The 21981-nt window shown below is 44.3% G+C and overlaps 1 protein-coding gene across 6 annotated transcripts; it reads left to right on the top strand.

Annotated features, from left to right (window-relative positions):
- The first annotated feature begins 371 nt into the window (after window positions 1-371).
- Window positions 372-17997, top strand: LOC141340454 (nucleoside hydrolase-like). Of its 6 annotated transcripts, none has more exons than XM_073845427.1 (8): window positions 387-521; window positions 662-761; window positions 859-924; window positions 1021-1205; window positions 8636-8815; window positions 8906-9017; window positions 17236-17372; window positions 17487-17997. In XM_073845427.1, exons 4-8 carry the CDS (start codon window positions 1029-1031, stop codon window positions 17832-17834), a joined length of 954 nt encoding a protein of 317 aa, XP_073701528.1. In that variant the 5' UTR covers window positions 387-521; window positions 662-761; window positions 859-924; window positions 1021-1028; the 3' UTR covers window positions 17835-17997. The 6 variants fall into 6 exon arrangements, with proteins under 6 accessions (XP_073701524.1, XP_073701528.1, XP_073701526.1 ...); XM_073845425.1 differs by having other exon boundaries at window positions 849-924; XM_073845429.1 differs by having other exon boundaries at window positions 392-521; window positions 674-761; window positions 849-924.
- The last annotated feature ends 3984 nt before the right edge of the window (window positions 17998-21981 follow it).

The following is a 21981-nucleotide window of genomic DNA, read 5'->3' as shown; positions in this document are numbered from 1 at the left end:
TATATGCTCGCACATTGCTTTTTACTTCTGTTTAAAGCTTTTTAATCTTACTGTTTTAAGTTAAAACACGGTTCAACTGTTACAATCATTAATATTCCGAAAGTTTCGTTTTTTGCATTCAGAACCATGAACTTGTGAATCGGTTCATTAAAAAGATCTGAATAAATGAACAATTCGTCAATCCCGACGAACTCCAACGTATACAACAATAATATCACCCAAGCAATGTATCTTAAGTCGCTACATTAAAAATAATCAGTGAATGTTAATATAAGATATTTATTATTTTGACCCGACGTGCGTGAAAGACATCATCCACCTCACAAATAGGCTATGTTGAGCCCGTTTCATGTCTGTGTCCATTCTGCCAGCTGATATTTCTGTAACTTACCACAAGATCATTTGATCACACAAGTGCACCCGCGCTTTCTTGTGTGTATGTTCTCTTCCGCACGATTTAGATGCATTTTCAGGAGAGTACTTCTTAGAAGACAACGGGCCGGTGGATTAACCAAGACTCGGTAAACAATTGTTTTTGTGTTGGGCTTACCTACATAAGGTTACAGTATTTTATATAACATGGAGAGCCCTACGATTTAAATATTAATATTTAAATCACAAACGCGGTATAAATCATGTTGACTAAGTAATTTTCCCAAAGCTCCTCCTACAGATAACGGGTTCCTCTTACAGACACCGAGAGCTCACTGCATCACACAACATTCAAGAAACTAACACGAACATCTACAGCTTCACTACAGGTAAGAGAAATCCTGCAGAGAGACCGCATTAATGCATACTAGTTACTAATCTTCTAATTAGTCATTTGGATGATTATTTACCCCAAGTATCCAACAGTACAGTCTTGTTTAGAGACAATCCTCAGTGAAACCGAAAGTGCCTTGCTCAAGGCCTCAACCTCTTGTGAGTTCTGAATATGTAGCTTTTATCAGCACAGATGTTTAACATAGCTTACCACCAACTTTTGTTAAATGTGTTTGTTCTCATGTCATTGTCTAGAGGCCAGCATGAAGAAGTTGCTTGTGGATGTGGACTGTGGTGTGGATGATGCTCAGGCTCTCATGATGGCTTTGGCAGTGTCCGGCGTGAAGATCCTGGGCATCACCTGCGTTCAGGGCAACACATCAGTAGACAATGTCTGCAAGAACGTCTTGCGTGTCTTGAAAGTGTGTAAACATCTAGAGGTGAGCTGGTCCCTTACGCAATTATAACAGTGGGATGAACATTTATTTTGTATTGTGCAGTCATGCATTGTTCATTTTATGATTTTCATACTGATTTTGACATTGCAACAGTAGATGTGTAGAGACGTTTTGTAAATAATTGATGCTTCTCGATGCACAGGTATTTCAAAGAGCACATACTTTGACCCATTGGTTGGGGGAGAGGTAGTATTTCAAGCAGATATTGTGCAATGTTTGCATAACTTTGAAACTTGAAAAAATCAGTGTACGAGATACTGGTGAACAAAGAGAAGGGACAAATGAGAAATTTCATGCTGTGAGCATGAAAAAACCTGGAATACACTTCATTCTTAATACTGTGTTGTTGTTGTTGTTGTTGTTTTGTTTTTTTAGTGATAGTTCTCCCTTGTTTGTCCTGAATAGTTAAACTGCCCGCTGTTCTTCAGAAGAAGTTCTTAAAACTTGACTCTTCTGTAGTTATATCGTGTACTAAGACCGGTGGAAATGCAAGCTGCGAGTTTCTAGGCTGATAAGATTAGGAACTACACTTCCATTCCGGCGTAATAGTCAAGGAAGTTTGCTGCCGTAATATGGCCGAAGCAGGCGGAGTATTATCAGAAATGAGTTCCCAGCTAGTTTAGCATTTGCACATGTGCTGCGTGGTATTACTCCGCCTGCTTCATTTTCGACCCCTGCCAAATTATTACCCCCTCTCGTTGAAATCGCTACCTGATTGCCTAATCCTAACCCCACCCCTAATCCTAACCCCTCCGCCACACCTAACCCTAAACCTACCAATACTAGGGGGGTAGTAATCTGGCGGGGGTCAGAATTTGGCATAACACCGGCAGCAAACTTCCTTGACTATTACGCCGGAATGGAAGTGTAGTTGCAATAGTTTAAATACACAGTGCAAAATGTTGTTAATTGTGTTACCAAAATAAGAGGGTTCATACAAACTGCATGTTATTTTTTATTTAGTACCGACCTGAAAAAAATGTTTCACATAAATTACGTTTACATATAGTCCACAAGTTTTAATGGAATTTATAAAAATGACCCTGTTCAAAAGTGTACACTTGATTCTTAATACTGTGTTGTTACCTGAATGATCCACAGCTGTGTTTTTTGTTGTTGTTTAGTGATAGTTGTTCATGAGTCCCTTGTTTGTCCTAAACAGTTCGCTGTTCTTCAGAAAAATCCTTCAGATCCTACAAATTCTTAGTTTTCTTTTTGTTACTTGTAGAATTTTTGTGTATTTGAACCCTTTTCAGAGATCTATCTTTTCACACTGAGGACAACCGAGAGATATGCAACTATTACAGAAGCTTCAAATGCTCACTGATGCTTAAGAAGGAAAACCATGCATTAAGTGATGAAAACTTTTGAACACAATGAAGATTTGTAAATTTTTCACAAATATATATATATATATTTTTTTTTTCATTTAGTACTGCCTTTCAGAAGCTATAGAAGATACTTACATGTTTGCCAGAAGACGAAACAAGTTACATTTACCCTGATCTTCAAATTCAAAAGGTTTTTTACCCCCCAGTTCTTAAAGGGGTCATTGGGTGCAAAACTAACTTTTCCAAGTTGTTTGAATATTAATGTGTGTTGGTAGTTTGTGTACACAACCACCTGACAATCATAAAAATCCACCCAGTGGTATTTTTTTAATCTTTAAAAGTAATATCCCCTTTTTAAAATCAGTTCATTCTTAGCTTCTTGTCGTTGTGACAAAATACATTTGATTGACATTAGCGTCTTACCTTAGACCCGCCCTCACCGAGCTGAAACAGTCCGAATACGATCCTCACTGTGTTGACTCACGTACAGAGGAAGACTCTAATTGAGCGATTGAGATGTTCTGTTGTTGGATGTAATAATGAACATAGCAGTAGTCATTTTCTCCCGACATCTGAGCTGCTGAAGATGCAGAAGTTTAACGTTACTTTCGTTTTTAAATGGAAGGCGCTGATCCGGATCTACATATTCATCTATCCTCGTGCAAATTGATGCAGCTTCACCCACAGCAGAAGTGAGTATAGGGTTTTTTTATGCATCTTTGCAAATGGCCTTTCCCCTTCAGTCGTTCCACTACGACGTTACATGGGATCTCGCTTGAGAGACCAATCATCTCTGAGCCTTATTCAAAAGGCCAATGAAAATTGGCGAGTGGACGTGCGTGCCGGCCACGCCCCCGTACATACGGGTATATAAGATGGCGGCGCGCACCACTCAGTCAGACTTTTTGCTTCAGAGCCAATGGTTCAAGCCTCAGTCCTCTTGACTGCTACTACAAAGAAGAAGAGTTCTTCAGAGTTCATGCTCCCTCCTGCTGGTGCGCTGCCAAAACTAAAAGAGTGTTTCACAGAAAGAGCATTGTTTGGCAGCCGCCAGCGTGATCCTGCGGGCGGCCGTTTTCACGGCCATATAAAGCCTTTGCATTTCCAGCGAGCAGCCCCGGCGAGTGCACGGTTGCCCCTGCGGCGCCTCCCTGGGCAACCAGGATCACAAAAGAGCAATTTCTAGCGGCCGTTTCAGACGTTCTTTTCAGAATGTCTTTTCGGCCGTGCGTTTCTGGGTGTGGTAGTTTCCTCTCCTCAGCAGACAGACATGAACGCTGCCTCACGTGTTTAGGTTTTGAGCACGCTGAGGCGGCGTTCACGAATGGTTCATGCCCACACTGTGAAAGCATGACCATGGCCACGCTGAAGTCCCGCCGCTCGTTCGCGAGCCGGCTCCCCCCGCCCCCCTCCCGTGGTCAGCCGTTGATCCGCCAATGCTCTTCGACCACCGCGGTGAGGCCCGGGGAGGACATTCAAATTATGGTAGAGAACATTCCGCCGGCTCAAAAAGCCCAGCGGATTTCTCTGTCTCAGCGTGGTCCCGTTGAGTTTCTGCAGCAGTACGTTTCCCCGCCTGGCGGGCCAAGCGTCTCCTTCGGTGCTCTTGCAGAGGATGAGATGTCTGTCACAGCATCAGAGGGAGAGTCAGACGGTGACACATCTCTTCCCGCGGCGCAGCGCCCACCCGTGGTCGCTGCCCCTCTGGAGGTTGATGTCGAACTGTCGGCTATGCTTCTCTGGGCAGCCAGGGGGATCGGTCTGGAGGTTCCCTATGAGCCTCCGGCCGATCCTTCTAGGCTGGACGATTGGTTCCTGGGGAGGGCACCGGATGTGCATGAGGAGCTGACAAAATCGTGGTGCGTCTCCCTTCCAGGGCGTGTGGATTTTCTTCCGCCCTCACGGGCCGTTTCCACGCCGCTGGACACACTGCCACCACCCTGCATGCCATGGCAAGTGCTGCAAGTGTACCAGGCGCAGGCACTTAAAGACCTGCACGAGAGTGGTCCTGACCAGGGGGTATTTGAAGAACTCGTCCCTTGGTCAGGTGATGTCCACCTGCGTGGTCCAGGAACGCCACCTATGGCTGACTCTGGCTCAGATGGCGGAGGCCGACAAAGTTCGCTTTCTCGACTCTCCCATCTCCCAGAGCGGCCTATTCGGCGACACCTTGGAGGATTTCGCTCAGCAGTTCTCCACGGTTCAGAGGCACACGGAGGCCATTCAATACATCTTGCCCCGCCACGAAGCTACCATTCCGCCGCCTAGGCCCCCGCCTCCGCCTCCGCCTGCCCGTCGCCGAGGGCGTCCCCCCGCGGCTCCGAAACCAGTTCCGTCCCCTGCTGAGCCTCACGATCCAGGACTCGCAGCCCGACGTCGAGCTGCCCGTGGGAGAGGGACGCCGCTCGCCTCTCAGGGTCCTGCGAGGGAAGACTCTCGCAGGCGAGCTTCGAAGCGTCCCTGATGCGAGCACCCCGGAGGTGAAGAAAGCTGCTCTGTTGGCACTCCCTGTGGAGGTCCGGGAGTTAGCCATTCATTTAAAGTCACAGGAAGAGCTGACTTTCTCACCTCTGGGGCCCCGGCCCCGAGTTTCCTTCCTGAGCAGCACTTCCACTCCTCGGAACCGGATGTCGCCAGCGCGGGAACCAGGGAAGGAGGTAAGCGCTGCTTCACGCAGCCTGACTTTTCTCCAGGACGTTCATCCTTCTGGGATCAGTCCCCTTCCCTTCCCCCCAGGCTGCCCCACCGCGGTCACGTCGGTCAACGTTCCCTTGATACCGCTAGCGAGCCGGCTGGAGGCTTGGTTTCAGCTTCCCAGCCCCTCGCGGTGGTTGATACGGACGGTACGTTTCGGCTATGCGATTCAGTTCAGTTATGCGCTGTCCTGCGTGCGGAGGTTGCAGTCCTACTGGCGAAGGACGCAATCGAGCCAGTCCCTCCAGCCGAGATGAAGTCAGGGTTCTACAGTCCCTATTTCATCGTGCCCAAAAAGAGCGGTGGGTTAAGACCCATCCTGGACCTCAGAGCTCTGAATCGATCCCTTCTCAGGCTGCCGTTCAAGATGCTCACGACGAAGCGCATGCTAACTTGCATTCGTCCCCAGGATTGGTTTGCAGCCATCGACCTGAAGGACGCGCACTGTCACGTCTCAATCCTTCCTCGTCAGACCCTTTCTTCGGTTTGCCTTCGAAGGTCGAGCATATCAGTACAAGGTTCTCCCATTTGGCCTGACCCCTCTTTGGCAGTAGGGCTTTCGCATCCTCAACTATCTCGACGACTGGCTTCTTGTAGCTCACTCGCGAGACCTGATGTGCGAACAGAGGGACCTGGTGCTTCGGCACCTCAGCCATCTGGGCCTTCAGGTCAACCGAGAGAAGAGCAAACTCTCCCCAGTGCAGAGGATCTCTTTTCTCTGTGTGGAGCTGGACTCGATCAATATGACAGCCTGCCTCACAAACGAGCGCGCGCAGTCAGTGCTGAGATGTCTGGATCGATTCAGACACAAGACAGCGGTCCCTCTCAAAACTTTCCAGAGGCTCCTGGGGCATATGGCAGCTGCGGCCACGGTTACGCCGCTGGGCTTGCTTCATATGAGACCGCTTCAGCGCTGGTTACACGACCGAGTCCCAAGAAGGGCATGACACCGTGGCACACTCCGGATTGGCGTTTCCCCGCCTATTCAGCCCGTGGTCAGACCTCGCCTTCCTTCGGGCCGGAGTTCCCTTGGGGCAGGTCTCCAGGCACGTTGTAGTTTACACGGATGCCTCCACCACGGGTTGGGGTGCTGTATGCAACGGGCACGCAGTTTCGGGCTCTTGGACTGGACCTCGACTGCAATGGCATATCATTTGCCTCGAGTTATTGGCTATGCTTCTGGCCCTTCGTCGCTTCCGACCGATGTTGCGTCAGAAACACGTGCTTGTTCGCACCGACAGCACGGCGACGGTGGCGTATATCAATCGCCAGGGCAGTCTCCGCTCTCCTCACCTGTCACAACTCGCCCGCCGTCTGCTCCTTTGGAGTCAAACGTGGCTGAAATCGCTACGTGCCATTCACATTCCAGGAGAACTCAACCGTGCAGCAGATCAGCTCTCACGACAGTCCACCCACCCTGGAGAATTGGCGACTCCACCCCGAGACAGTCAGCTGATTTGGAGCTAGGGCTGGGCGATATGGCTGAAAACTGTATCACGATATCAGTGTTTCATATCGGTCGATATCGATAATTATTGATATTTTTTATGACCATTTAAAATAAGGACCAGGAGAAAAACATATTACATTCAAACATTTTTATTTTAAACTTAACCTTCCTCTGATCATAATCCCCTCAGTTATTAAGACAGAAATGTCAACAACCATGGAAAACTCAAATAATTAAAATGTAAACATAAGTCTAAAGTCACAATGAACACTTAATTATCTCTTAATGCTCAATTCAAACCCCATTCATTGTGGATGAAGTGAATGGTCAAGCTAATGTATGGCTCAGAAGTACGGCTTGACCACAGGTCAGAGGTTGTTGCAAATACTTGGCTCACAATATTTCTTGCACAGATTGCTGGTTGCAGGTAGCCAACGTTACTTCTTTCCTGGTACTTTAGCCTACTTTGTGTAATAACAAAAACATTTATTTCAGTGAAAAAATAAGTCCAAAACTTTCAACATTTTGAACAATAGGGCCTTACAATCTTTTGCTTTTTTCAGAAATTCTTGTGCTTTAATTTCTGATAATCAAATAAGAGCAAAAACATTGATTTATTTTTAATCAAATGAAAAATAAACCCTTAAAAATAATAATAAACAGAGCTTTACTGTTAAAATTAATACATAGAAGAAAATTATATTCAGTTAAAAAAAGGTTTAATAATAATAGTATTTTTTTCTACAATTAAGTGGTGACTTTTTTATCATATATATGTTTAATTATGTAAATTATTTAAATGTGAATATATAAACACCTACATTATACTGTAGAAAGTAATACAAGACTAATATTGTTCTGTTACATGTTAAACCGTACTTTTGATCAAAAGTGACACTCACGGCAGCTTTGGAGATGTATTTATTGGAGTTTGTTTGTTCATGTGAGATGCAAAGGCCAAAAATTAGCGGGAGCGTCAGGTGTGCTTCAGTATGCGAGTAGTGAAAATAAAACGCTCCCCACCATTCATACATACAGAGGCAAATAGAACATGCAGGATTCATATTAAAACGGTCTTTTTGTATTTCAGTTTTCACAGACACTAGTCCATATCGCGATTTGAATTAATTAACAGACCAACTTTTGATTTATTAATCCAAAAATCGACGAATTCCGCCCCATAGTAAAGTCCGTTTTTATGAATGGAGTCCGCGATCCCGTCTGTGAGGACTGAGGAGCGACCACAGTAGAGACAGAAATGACATGCCGTCGTGTAAATAAGATAAATAACATAAGGCTATTTAGTTTGTTTAATACAACAACAAGGACCTGTTCTGTAGGAAAGATAACCTTAACTTCTATTGTGATCTGGCGCTATATAGAAGATAAAATTAACTGGACGTTAAAGGGGGGCTGGGCGGGCCGACGAAGAATAAAATATCGAACGTTTTATCGAACACATTTTTTATTGATATCAATCACGTGTCTATCGCGATACATATCGTTATCGTTTTATCGCCCAGCCCTAGGCTGGAGTGTAGGAGCCATTTTTTTGGTTGTAATTTTCTTTCACGCCACTGGAGGGTGTATAGTGTATTTATGCTCTCAGATTAACTCAGAGGCTGTGCGCCGAAGAAGGTCAAACAAACTTTTTGACCGTGACGAACTTGGACTAATCATTGTTTCATTTTGCTGTTTGATTTTTTTTTGTTTGATAAAAGAAATAGTACAATAAATGGATTGGTATATCCAAAGTATGAACATTGCATTTTGTTGTCGATAAGTTCAAGAACTACGCGTCAAAACCAAAGATACGATGCGCACCTACACCTCTAATAATTCTAGCTGCAAAGATATTTTGAGCTAAATAACTCCAAGAATAATGTTGCGGCACAGTAAAGCATTGTTGTCCTGATTGTGTCTCTGAATTACTCTAGATTCATGTATTCCGTGGAGCGACTAAATCGCTCTTGGGACAGACCATCAGTGCTGGAGAGTTTCATGGCAAAGATGGACTCGGGGACGCCCCGGACCCCGACGCTCCTGGTTTGGATCTTGTCCAGAAGGAGGGCGCCGTGTCAGCCATGATCCGAATAGTCAATGAGAATCCTGGAGAGGTCTATATGATTATACAATATGAAATATTAGTTACTGGAAATATCTTGCATTTCAAATATTTTATCATGCGTTGTTCCTGTTTTTTTAAGGTGTATTTAGTGGCCACGGCTCCGCTGACAAATGTGGCTTTGGCAGTGAAACTTGACCCCTCATTTCCCAAAAAACTCAAAGGCCTTTACCTTATGGGTGGCAATACAGACTGTGAGTCCCTAATACCTTCTTGACACTAACAGTTGAGGTCAAAAGTTTACATACACCTTGCAGAATCTTGCAGAAACTAAAATAAGAGGGATCATACAAAATGCATGCTATTTCTTTATTTAGTACTGATCTGAATAAGATATTACACATAAAAGACGTTTACATATAGTTCACAAGAGAAACCCTGTTCAAAAGTTTACATACACTTGATTCTTAATACTGTGTTGTTACCGGAATTATCCACAGCTGTGTTCTTTTTTTTTTAATGATAGTTGTTCATGAGTCCCTTGTTTGTTCTAAACTGCCTGCTGCTCTTTAGAAAAATCCTTCAGGTTCCACAATTTTTTTATTTATTATTCATTTTTGTGTATTTGAACCCTTTCCAACAATGTCTTTGATTTTGATTTACACTGAGGACAATGGAGGGACTCATGCAACTATTACAGAAGGTTCAAGGTTTCGTGTGAATTAACTTATTCAGGTCAGTACTAAATAAAAAATAACATGCATTTTGTGTGATCCCACTTATTTTGGTAAAATAATTAATATTGTGTAGGTTCTGCAAGGTGTATGTAAACTTTTGACCTCAACTGTACTATTTGGACAATATATACAATATTTAAACTGGTAAGTTTGATTCATTTCAGTGAATTAGTTTAAAGTAACCATTTAGATAAATCAGTACAAAAGTAAATTTCTGAGTTAACAATTACTAAAAATCTAGATGTTCATTTATTTTATTTCTTTAATGCAAAGCTGAATTTTTAGCATGATCCAGTCTTCAGAGTCACATAATCCTTCTGAAATCATTGCAATATGCTGATTTGCTGCTCAAAAACATTATTATTATAATTATTAATGTTAGAAACAGTGGTGCTGCTTAATATTTTTGTGAAAACTGATGAACAGTATTTATTTGAAATAGGAATGTTTTCTAACAATATTGGGCTGGGCTTTTACACAAATTTCACGATTAGTTTCCATACTGATTCACAAGCTTCCGATTTGATTCGATTTCAGATACAGTTTCAGTCAGTTGGTACTACATTACTATATTGAAGACTAAAATATACTGATTTGTATTTGAAATCTTAAATTACACATTTTTTTTTAGAAGGTTAAAGTTTCAAGAACATGTATTTCTCCACTGCTCCAAATCGTTTTTAGAAATATAATAAACAATGGCGGTTGTCATAACTTGACGGATTTATTCAAGCATAAATTATTGTGCATATTTTTTTTAGCAAATTCTCTCTAGAGTTCATTATAGCTGACTAATGAGATTGTTTTTTCTGTGGTAAATGTGAAGTTACGTGACTTTTACAAGCTGTTATTTTGACGTCCTTCCACGGTTGAAACACTGATTGAGCGATTACATAAAACAGTGTACAGATTTAAGTCAAACTCTTTCTTTAAACATACCTTTGGATGTGCATTCATGTTTACTTCGTGTTGAAACTGTTCACTCTTGAACTGAGGCGCTAGCGTTCTCTTACGAGAGGGAACGAGTACTGCGTAAGAAGTATCTTACGCTAGGGGAAAATCCTTTTCTGCGAGATATTGAAGCCAAAAATTATCCTTAATTTTGAAATAATGTAAAACGCGTTGCAGCAGCATACAGACATAGGCGAAACAGCTTGCGCGCCTATTGGCTGCTCTGCGGCAACTGCAGCAGCCTATTAGAGCGAGGCCTGACGCGACGCCAGATCCAATGGGGGCATTTCGCGCCCTTTGCGTCGCTTCGCGCCCTTTTCGTAGCTTCCCGCCTAAAAGGGCGTGGTCTAGACCTATAAATATCGCTCATAGGCAGCTATTATCTGATTTTTCATCCTTCAAGCGAAGCACACGCATCGCTGGAGCCGGATAAGAAGACGCCGTTTGACTGCAAGCATCTCAGCGGGACGAGCCACTGAAGCTGCTGGCCACGCCGCCTTCCGTGCCTTCCTGCTGCGCTTTCCGGCGCCTATATCCTTTATAATCTACAGTGTGTTTCGCCGCTGCGATACACACTGTTTCTCTAAAAAGAAAAAAGCGTCTTTTTAAAGATGCCTTCATACGGCTCGTGCAGATGCCAATGGTGACTCTGAGGACTTGCCTTGCCTTCTTCACTGAGACTGCTCCCCCGCCCGCCGCGGTGTAGCGCCGTAAAAAGCGCCGTGCCCAGCGGGCCCCGGACACTTCCCGCAGCCGACAAAGCTCGCCGGTTCGCCCGCCTGCTTCATCGACCTCGTCAGCCTCTGTTCCGGACGTAAAGCGGCCGCTGTCTGCCACCGCTTCCATCGACGCCGCTGACGAGGGGGGCCATGAAGGAGGAAGAGGATTTCCGTTTCCCGCCAAAGCGGGAACGCGCATGCTGCTCAGAAGAGGCGATAGCAGCCCACTTATGTCTGCCCTCCGCTGGACGGCGTGCTAAGTCGGCCCTCCCCTCTAAAGCTTGCCGTCAGACGTCAAACCTGCTTCGCCGCGCTTTCGCCGCCGCCTAGCCGCGTCAGCGCTGCGTAACATGGTCTCTCACCGTTGCTGAGAGGCACCCGTGGTTAACGCTTTCTGACGTTTTTCTCGTCTGGCCGCCGCCCCGCCAGACGCGGCCCGCGGCCCAGGACTGAGTTGAAACCTGAGCCTCCGAAATCGTCCTAGCACAACTGGGAAAACGACGGTGTACGAGTCCCGCTGTTGCCGGACCCCCACCAAAGTTATTCGCTCGTCCAGTTCCAGGAAATGTGACTGTTCCAGTGTTTTCTGCAGCCAACAAACCGGCTCCGTCGCCCGTTTGCCTGCACACAAAAGTCGTTCCCACGGCTACACAGATAAACCCCCAATAAAGTGTATTGTCTGGTGTCCCGGCCACGGCCGATGGTGTTTCATGTGTCGTAAGAATGCCCACTAACCAGTGCTCATCTCTAACGTTACACACAAGCACAGCGCACATAAAATCGACACAGATCGATTGCGCTTCACAACCGGCCACGGCCGATGGTGTTTCACGTGTAAGAATGCCCACTAGCAGTGCTCATCTCTACACACAAGCACAGCGCACATAAAATCGACACAGATCGATTGCGCTTCACAACCGGCCACGGCCGATGGTGTTTCACGTGTAAGAATGCCCACTAGCAGTGCTCATCTCTACACACAAGCACAGCGCACATAAAATCGACTCAGATCGATTGCGCTTCACACGTGGTAAATATGCCCGCTTCACAGTGGCCACAGACACCACATTATGCACGTCAAACGGTTTCTGTGAAAACGAAACCAAAAGTGCATTCGCTCTACGCAGGCGAACGTTGTTTGGAGTGTGTTAAATGTGCCCGCTGCCCCACAGCCACATCCACACACAGACATAATAGTTCCCGCTATCAGCGTGCCCCATGCCTCAAATATCACGAGCACGTTTTGCATGAAATCAGCGTGCATTCGCTCCATGCAAGCGAACGATGTTTGGAGTGTGTTAAATGTGACTGTTCCAGTGTTTGCTGCAGCCAACAAGCCGGTTCTGTCGCCCGCTTGCCTGCACACAAAGGTTTTTTTTCACGGCTACCCAGATAAATCCCCAATAGAGTGTATTTTCTGGAGTCCCGGCCACGGCCGATGGTGTTTCACGTGTAGACAAAATGCCCACTCCTCCAGTGCCCATTTCTACACACAAGCACATCCTGTCATACACCCTGCGCGCATAAAATCGGCTCAGATCGATTGCGCTTCACATGTGGTAAACGTGTCCACTTAACAGTGCCCACAGACATCACATTATGCACGTCAAAAGGTTTCTGTACAAACGAAACTAACGTGTATGCAGGCGAACGGTGTTTGCAGTGTGTTAAATGTGCCTGTTGCCACACAACCACATACACACACAGACATAATAGTTCCCGCTATCAGCGTGCCCCACGCCCCGAATGTCACGAGCACGTCTCTGGTGCCACAGCATACCGAAACCACTCCGTTAATGAAAGAACGGAGCGCGCTTCGTATTCAGCCTCTAGCTATTCATGCAAACGCATTGGAAAAGCTTCCAGGGGTCTCGAAATGGGTGCTGGACATTATAAAAGGAGGCTATTCGCTACAGTTTCACCGACGCCCGCGCCGCTATACAGCGCGCGTCGAGACCACAATGCAGACAGAAGCAGCACACCTGCTTCGAGCCGAAGTGGCGAAACTATTGAGCAAAGAGGTCATAGAGCCCCTTTCTCAAGCTCAAAGCGAAGGGGGGCTGTACAGCAGATATTTCCTGGTACCGAAAAAAGACGGGGGTCACAGACCCATATTAGATCTAAGGCAACTGAACAAAGCGCTGGTGAAGCGTCGGTTCAGGATGCTCACGACCAGAAAAATCCTCGCGCAAGTTCGCCAAGGAGACTGGTTCGTGTCAGTGGATCTGAAAGACGCGTATTTTCAAATACAGATAGCGTCACGTCACAGGCGATTTTTGAGATTCGCCTTCGAGGGCCAGGCATATCAGTACACAGTCCTGCCGTTCGGTTTGTCCCAGGCACCCCGTACATTACGAAGTGCATGGACGCAGCGCTCGTTCCTCTCAGACTGAAAGGCGTGCGCATACTGAACTATTTGGACGATTGGCTGATTCTAGCGCAGTCTCGCTCAGTGCTTGTACAGCATACGACCATGTTACTCGATCACCTCGGGAATTTGGGTCTCAGAGTCAATTGGGCGAAGAGCTCACTGTCCCCCAGTCAGAAAACTTCCTTCCTGGGCACAGAATTGGACTCGCTGTCAATGATAGCGCGGCTGTCACCACAGCGCGCAGCAGACATTCAGCGCACAGCGGGCTCGTTCCGCTGCGGCGCGTCTGTCCCGCTCAAAAAAAAAAAAAAAAAAAAAATCAGAAAATGCTGGGTCTCATGGCCTCAGCGTCATCAGTTCTGCAGCTGGGTCTGCTATGTATGCGCCCACTGCAGCTCTGGCTGAAAGCGCGCGTCCCGCGTCAAGCGTGGGCGCCCGGTCGGCTTCGTATCACGGTCAATCAGTAATGTGTCACAGCCCTGAATCCGTGGAGAGCAATCGACTGGTACCAGTTAGGTGTAAGCCTGGGGACTTCCTCGAGAATAAAAGTGGTGTCTACGGACGCGTCCACCTCGGGATGGGGGGCTCTGCTCGAGGGCAGACCGTTTTTTGGCCAGTGGTCAGAACGGGAAAAGCTCCTGCATATCAACTGCCTCGAAATGTTGGCAGTACAGAACGCGCTGATGCGCTTCTGTCCCCAAATAAAAGGAAACCATGTATTAGTCCGCTCGGACAACATGTCAGTGGTTTCCTATATAAATCGCCAGGGCGGTCTCAGGTCCAAAAACCTATACAGACTTGCAGAACGCCTCCTGGTATGGGCTCAGCGCAACCTGCGCTCGCTGAAAGCAGCGCATGTGCCGGGGCTTCTAAACATAAGGCCAGACAGACTGTCCAGGAACAATGTTCCAGCAGGCGAATGGTCTCTACACCCACAGACAGTACAACTACTGTGGAAGAAATTCGGCAGAGCGGAAGTAGACCTGTTTGCGTCTCCGAACAACGCTCACTGTCTGGAATTTTACTCAAAAAGCAGAGACGCGCTGGCCCACGAATGGCCCCGCCGTCATCTCTATGCTTTTCCCCCCGTCTCTCTCCTACCTCAGGTGATAGAGGGGGTCAGGGAAAAAGGATGTTCAATACTGCTGATAACGCCGTTTTGGGAAAACCAGCCCTGGTTCCCAGCGCTGATGCAGCTGACGAGCACTGTCCCGTGGCCGATACCAGTGAGGAGAGTCCTTCTCTCTCAGGCCAGCGGCTCGATTTGGCATCCTCACCCTGAGCTGTGGTCCCTTCATGTCTGGGCCACCAGCGAATATATGATGAACTCCCTAAAGGAGTATTAAACACGATCACGCAGGCTAGAGCCCCGTCTACGAGACGGCTCTATTCCTCAAAATGGTCAGTGTTTTCGGGCTGGTGCGCAGCTCGCGGTCACCCACTAACTATGGTGTGATGGAGGTGCTTTCCTTTCTACAAGAGCTGCTGGACAAGGGCAGAACCCCGTCCACGCTCAAAGTCTATGTGGCGACCATAACAGCGTTCTCGAGCACAACGCTAGGTCAGTCAATAGGAAGGAACGATTTAGTTATTCGCTTCCTGAAGGGAGCTAGAAGACTAAATCCCCCCATACCTCCCACAGTCCCCGTATGGGACCTTTCTGTGGTACTAGAGGCCATGAAAGGTGGACCATTCGAGCCTCTGCAGACGATTGATTTGAAATACCTGTCTCTTAAGACCGTGTTTCTGCTGGCTCTCGCTTCAGTGAAGCGCATAGGGGATTTGCACGCACTCTCTGTGAGCGCGACGTGCATGGAATTTGGACCTAATGACTCTAAAGTCATACTCAAACACAAACATGGTTACGTTCCAAAATCACTCAACACACCGTTTAGGGCACAGGTCATCGCGCTGTCAGCCCTACCGGTCAATGATGAGGAAACGGACGCGAGCCTCCTATGCCCAGTCAGGGCATTACGAGCTTACGTGTCTCGCTCGTCTGCTTTTAGACAGACAGAGCAGCTTTTTGTTTCGTTTTACGGGCGTCCCAAGGGACTGGCCGCGTCGAAACAGAGCTTATCCAGATGGATAGTTGATGCTATTGCGTTGGCATATGCTTCCAAGGGCATGCAGTGTCAGGTGTCAGAGCACATTCCACGAGGGGCGTGGCCTCATCGTGGGCGTGGTCGAGTGGGATTGCCTTGCAAGATATTTGTACGGCGGCGGGCTGGGCCTCTCCGTCTACATTTATAAGGTTTTACAACCTGGAGGTTCCCGCCTTACAGGCCAGATTGCTGTCAGTCTAGATGTTCAGTGTTGTCTGACCTGATGTTATCAGCTCGGAATGCTGCGTCTACTGAGCACAGCTCTAGGGTCGACAGTGAAAGTGATAGCACAAGATGTGTCTGAGCAAACTGTGTGATGACCCTTATTCTTACGTCAGCTCAGGCCGTAACCCCGCCCTGTATGTACGTTTACTTAGCGTCTGAGTGACGCTGCACTATGTGGAAGAGTGCGGCGTTGCCCCTCCCTCTTCCCCGGACTCCCTGTGAGTTCTATAGGTGATTATGAACTGTATGAACCCCGGGCTTTCGCCCTTGGGTCTTTGGTGTCAGATCTCAGCATGCACGGCGTTTTACACTGGGTCCCCTAGCGTAAGATACTTCTTACGCAGTACTCGTTCCCTCTCGTAAGAGAACGTACTCGGTTACTAACGTAACCTCGGTTCTCTCTAGAGAGGGAACGAGTACTGCGTATCTTGCCGTGCATGCGCACGCTCTGGTTGCTTTGATGATGAAAAACCAGATAATAGCTGCCTATGAGCGATATTTATAGGTCTAGACCACGCCCTTTTAGGCGGGAAGCTACGAAAAGGGCGCGAAGCGACGCAAAGGGCGCGAAATGCCCCCATTGGATCTGGCGTCGCGTCAGGCCTCGCTCTAATAGGCTGCTGCAGTTGCCGCAGAGCAGCCAATAGGCGCGCAAGCTGTTTCGCCTATGTCTGTATGCTGCTGCAACGCGTTTTACATTATTTCAAAATTAAGGATAATTTTTGGCTTCAATATCTCGCAGAAAAGGATTTTCCCCTAGCGTAAGATACTTCTTACGCAGTACTCGTTCCCTCTCTAGAGAGAACCGAGGTTACGTTAGTAACCGAGTACGATCCCTCACATTAAACCGCGCCAAAACGGCATTCATTTTTTGCGTAGGCTACTAAACAGAATTTCAATCTGACGCTTCGTTTCATAACAAACATGACAAAACACTCTGCTTAGTGCGATTTATTGGATGAGAGGAGCGCTAAATTATTCCGTTCGTTAAAAATAGATTTTTTTTACCCATTCGTAGTTTTTGAGAATTTTATCAATTGAATGCATCCTTGTTAAATAAAAGTATTCGTTTCTTTTTTTTAACCATGCTAACCCCAAACATTTGACTGGTTTTTAAATGATTTCCACAAAATATGAAGCAGCACAACTGTTTTTAACATTGATAATAATGACATTAATTACTATAAAAACACACAATATATTAAAATAGAAAAGTAAAAAAAAAAATTATATATGAAGTGCAATATTGCCCAGTCCTCAACCAGAATCATTTGTACACCTAAGTGCAAATCAGCGTATTGCTTGTTTTTTAATATTTTCAATGTATTAAACCAGGTTAGCGAATGACATCTGTTTATGTTTAGCTCGTGGGAACACCACTGTGTGTGGAGAGTACAACTTTGCAGCTGATCCTGAAGCAGCATATATTGTTCTGAATGAATTCATTTGCCCACTTTACATTGCATCCTGGGAGTTCACCTGTCGCAGTAAATTACCCTGGGTGAGATCCTCATCTCTTGAACATTATATTAATGCATATATAGATGCTTATGTATAATGTACTACAACTGTTGGTGGTTTATACATTCTTACTCTCTGCACGTGTGTGATTTAGGAGTTCTGTGATGGTTGGCTGGCTCAGGACACAGACAAGGCTCGGTTTATGAAGCAGATCTTTAAGCACAGCATGGAGTCCACCCACAGCGAGAGGATTGAAAAGGAGCTGGTGGACGGGCAGGGCTTCATCTCCTGTGATTCTTATGCCATGGCAGCAGCTCTAGACGAAACGTATATCATTGAAAGTGAACTAAGACCTGTCACCGTAGAGCTGGCGGGAAACTGCTGCCGGGGAATGATGGTTGTAGATCACCTCGATATACTGAAGAAGACGCACAAAGCCCACATCTTGAAGAAGGTGGACTTGGAGAAGTTTAAAGTGCTCATGATGAATGCTTTAAAGTAAATGATCATCAGCAGCCATGTCTGGAAGTATCTTACTATACTTTAATACTGGCTACTTCATCAGATTCACTTTTGTACCAAACAATAAAACCATTCATACTGAAATGCTAGTCACCTGTTAAGTAAGATACTGCATTTTGATAATAAACTACTAACGTTTTGAATGTTGTTCTCTTTTATGGATCCAGTGATTTTATCAGCGATCATTCAGAACTGGAAATGTTTTATTTTATGATTTCTGGTGTTGACCATGAGTCAATGACAACTGTTTTTCACAAGACAAATTTGCTTAAGCATTATATTTACACATTTGAGGGCATGTCTTAGCATCTTGATACAATTAAATGAAAATGACAAAAAGTTCAATTCAATTCAAACTAAAATAGTACCACAGTACAGATGGTAATGCCATGGTACTGAAAAATTACCACCTCTGTACATAATGGTATCCTAAAGAAATCTACAGGTGCATCTCAATAAATACAATGTCATGGAAAAGTTAATTTATTTCAGTAATTCAACAAAAATTGTGAAACTTGTATATTAAATAAATTCAATGCACATAGACTGAAGTATAAGTCTTTGTTCTTTTAATTGTGATGATTTGGCTCACATTTAACAAAATCCCACCAATTCACTATCTCAACAAATTAGAATATGGTGACATGCCAATCAGCTAATCAACTCAAAACACCTGCAAAGGTTTCCTCAGCCTTCAAAATGGTCTGTCAGTTTGATTCACTAGGAGACACAATCATGGGGAAGACTGCTGATCTGACAGTGGTCCAGAAGACAATCACTGACATCCTTCACAAGGAGAGTAAGCCACAAACGTTTATTGCCAAAGAAGCTGGCTGTTCGCAGAGTGCTTTATCCAAGCATGTTAATAGAAAGTTGAGTGGAAGGAAAAAGTATGGGAAAAAAGATGCACAACCAACCTCACTTCACAAGGAATGGACTAAAGCATCAAGAGCCACCACACACAGACGTGTCAAGGAATTTGGCTACAGTTGTCGTATTCCTCTTACTAAGCCACTCCTGAACCACAGACAACATCAGAGGCGTCTTACCTGGGCTAAGGAGAAGAAGAAATGGAATAAAATTATTATGAAAGCGGCCATGTTACGTATTACGTAAGGAAGTGGAAATGGAGGTGCATTGTGGGAATTGTAGTTTGTAGATTGTTCCATTAGTTCCCGTTTACAAACCTCAGCACTGATGGAAAGATTTGATCGAAAACAGTGTTAAAGTACGCCCTTTTATACTGTCATTTTATACTATGCATCGACTTAAATCACTTATTATGTTAAGTAGTACTTAACTGTCATATAGCAGTGTGAATCTTAATTTCTGTTTAACAAATAAATTATTAAACTTAAAGTGATACTTGTAATAAAACAAAATCGTGCAGAATAAATAAAACAAAAAAATAGCTTAGAATCTGTTCATTGTGAAGGTAATTAAATGTATTCAGTTAACAAGTATGTAACTATCACATAAATACCTGTGGAACAAGCAATATTCATTTAGTTAGAACGTATGAGATTGAAACAAACTGGAATGATCATAAATATATAAACCTGGTTATGGTGCAATTAAAATGCATTCATTTTATTAGTACTGACAAATACACTGCCAGTCAAAAGTTTTTGAACGGTAAGATTTTTAATGGTTTTTTTTTTTTTTTTTTTTTTTTACATTACCAAGCCTGTGTTTATTTAATCCAAAGTACATCAAAAAACAGTAAAACTTTAAAACATTTTTATATAAATGAGCTGTTTTCTGTTTGAATATACTTACGTAATTTATTCATGTGATTTCAAAGCTGAATTTTTAGCATCATTACCCCAGTCTTCAGTGTCACAATATCCTTTAGATATCATTCTAATATTCTGATTTGCTGCTCAAAAAAACTTTTCTGATGTTGAAAACAGCTGTGTATATTTTTTTCAGGTTTCTTTGATGAATAGAAAGTTCTGAAGAACAGCATTTATCTGAAATAGAAATCATTTGAAACATTATAAATGTTTATATCATCACTATAACAGCCTTCCTTTGCTGTTGTCGCTGGTAACCGGAGTGAGCACGTAATTAACGCGTGCAATTAAGAGTCCATGCAAGCTAAAATTGGTTATAGCAGAATGTCTTTATTTTGTGCAGGTGAGTAAATAAAGCCTCAATCTGCTTTTTCTTTCTCCGTGAACATGTGCATATAAAATTCGTAACGTGTACACAAAGCAAATGTCCAAATACTGCGTTATTCCCATACTAGCAGGCAAGTTACCCTTCAGCACGGTCAAAAACCGTGTGCTTTCCAATTACCAACGCCACCTGGCCTCATTACACAGGCACATTAATTATACCTATTATTTAGCGCCACCCAGTGGACCACAATATCTCAACAATACCAACAATGGCTCTTACAATCACTTTTGATCATTTTAAAGCATCCCTTCTAAAGCTCTAGGCCAGCTCTAGGAAGAGTCCTGTTTGTTTCAAACTTATTCCATTGTTCCATGGATAATGGCGACTACATGCTTCTGTGAACCTTCAATGCAGCAGATTTTTTTCTGAACTCTGTCTTGACCAGGCCCGGCTCCAGATATGAGATGAAGGGTGGGCCAACTAGTACACTAGCACATTTAAGTGTACTACAAGTGGTACATACACTGTTTTAATACAGAGATAATAGCACATTTTAGTTAAATTGACAGTTTAAAAGTAGACCAATTCAGGAGTTAGATTTGACTGATCACGGGTCGAGAGTGAGACCCTTTACACAGAGTGCACGTTATCGCGAAAGCGAAAGTAAAAGTAAAAAGCGCCATCACTCATTTAAAAGCGATTTCAATACCCTATTAATAGCAGGAAAATTATATACAATACTAGAATGTTTGCGGATGCGGGCGGTAAGAAAAAAATATGGAGCTCAACTGAATATCGCACCAATTTTGTGATTGGTTCTTAAGCTATGTAGTGTGGGCCCAGGGTGGGACAAGCTTCTTCCCTCGTGGAGCCAGGCCTGGTCTTGACACAATCCTGTCTCTGAGCTCTACAGTCAGTTCTTTTGATCTCAGGACTTGTTTTTTGCTCTAAAATGCACCTTTAAATGAGAAGTGTGTGTCTTTTCAAATCATACTCATTTAATTGAATTTGCTACAGATTAACTTCACTCGAAGTGTAGTAACAGCTACAAACGATAGCTACATTTCAACTGCCTCAGATAAGGGTATGAATATTATGCAATTGAATCATTTCAGTTTTTTATTTCTAATAAATTTGCAGTTGTTACAAACCTGTTTTGTGCTTCGTCATTATGGTGTATGGAGTGTAGATTGATGTGGGGGGAAAGCAGTTTAACATAAGGCTGCAATATAACAATGTTTAAAAAAATGAAGAGGCATGATTATTTTCGCAGTTGTACGTGTTATCAATGTATAAAACAGCTGTAATTTATAATATATGCAAGCGTTACTTGTTTTTTCACTAAGCTGTAAGAAACATCTTCACACTCATTTGATATATTTTTTGAAAGTTTAGCAGTGCCACATGAGTAATATTGTGCTACCCAATGATTTTGTATATATAAGGCCTATTTTTCCTTCATCCTTCAAGGGGGCGCTCGGCGGCTCAAAAATCCGAATTCCCATTGGATACCCCTTTCAAATTTCAAATAGTATTTAATTCTAATACTAATATTTTTTTATGTAATACATTAAAACTATAACTCTCGAACATGTTACTTGACAAAAAAGGAAAACCCCTAGCAATCTTTGTAAAGTAATAAAATAAAAACGTTTTGATCTTAAAATCGCACACAAGTGTGATTGGGCTATCATATAGTCAGCGATGAGAAAAGCACCAGGTGTCACGTAACCAGCGGCGCGCACTCGTGACTGAAGTCCGCGAATCGGTTCTTTTGAGCAGCTATTTTCGACGAACCGGTTCAGCGATTCCGTCAAACCTCGGACACGTGAAGTGGGATATTAAACCTTTCAATAAAGATATATGGACGCACATTGCTTTTTATTTCTGATTAAAGCTGTCTAATCTTACTGTTTTAAGTTAAAACACGGTTCAACTGTTACAATCATTAATATTCCGAAAGTTTCGTTTTTTGCATTCAGAACCATGAATCGGTTCATTAA

This window comes from Garra rufa, chromosome 8 (assembly GCF_049309525.1).
Source record: "Garra rufa chromosome 8, GarRuf1.0, whole genome shotgun sequence".
In the NCBI taxonomy this organism is placed as follows: Eukaryota; Metazoa; Chordata; class Actinopteri; order Cypriniformes; family Cyprinidae; genus Garra; species Garra rufa.
The sequence above is the reverse complement of the archived record's forward strand: the minus strand, read 5'-3'. Positions and strand labels throughout refer to the sequence as shown.

Coding starts and splice junctions, on each gene's coding strand:
- LOC141340454 (XM_073845423.1), top strand. CDS start 439: ATGTTCTCTTCCGCACGATTTAGATGCATTTTCAGGAGAGTACTTCTT. Junction 522..693: donor GGTGGATTAACCAAGACTCG/GTAAACAATTGT, acceptor TTCCTCTTACAG/ACACCGAGAGCTCACTGCAT. Junction 1,206..8,635: donor AAGTGTGTAAACATCTAGAG/GTGAGCTGGTCC, acceptor GAATTACTCTAG/ATTCATGTATTCCGTGGAGC.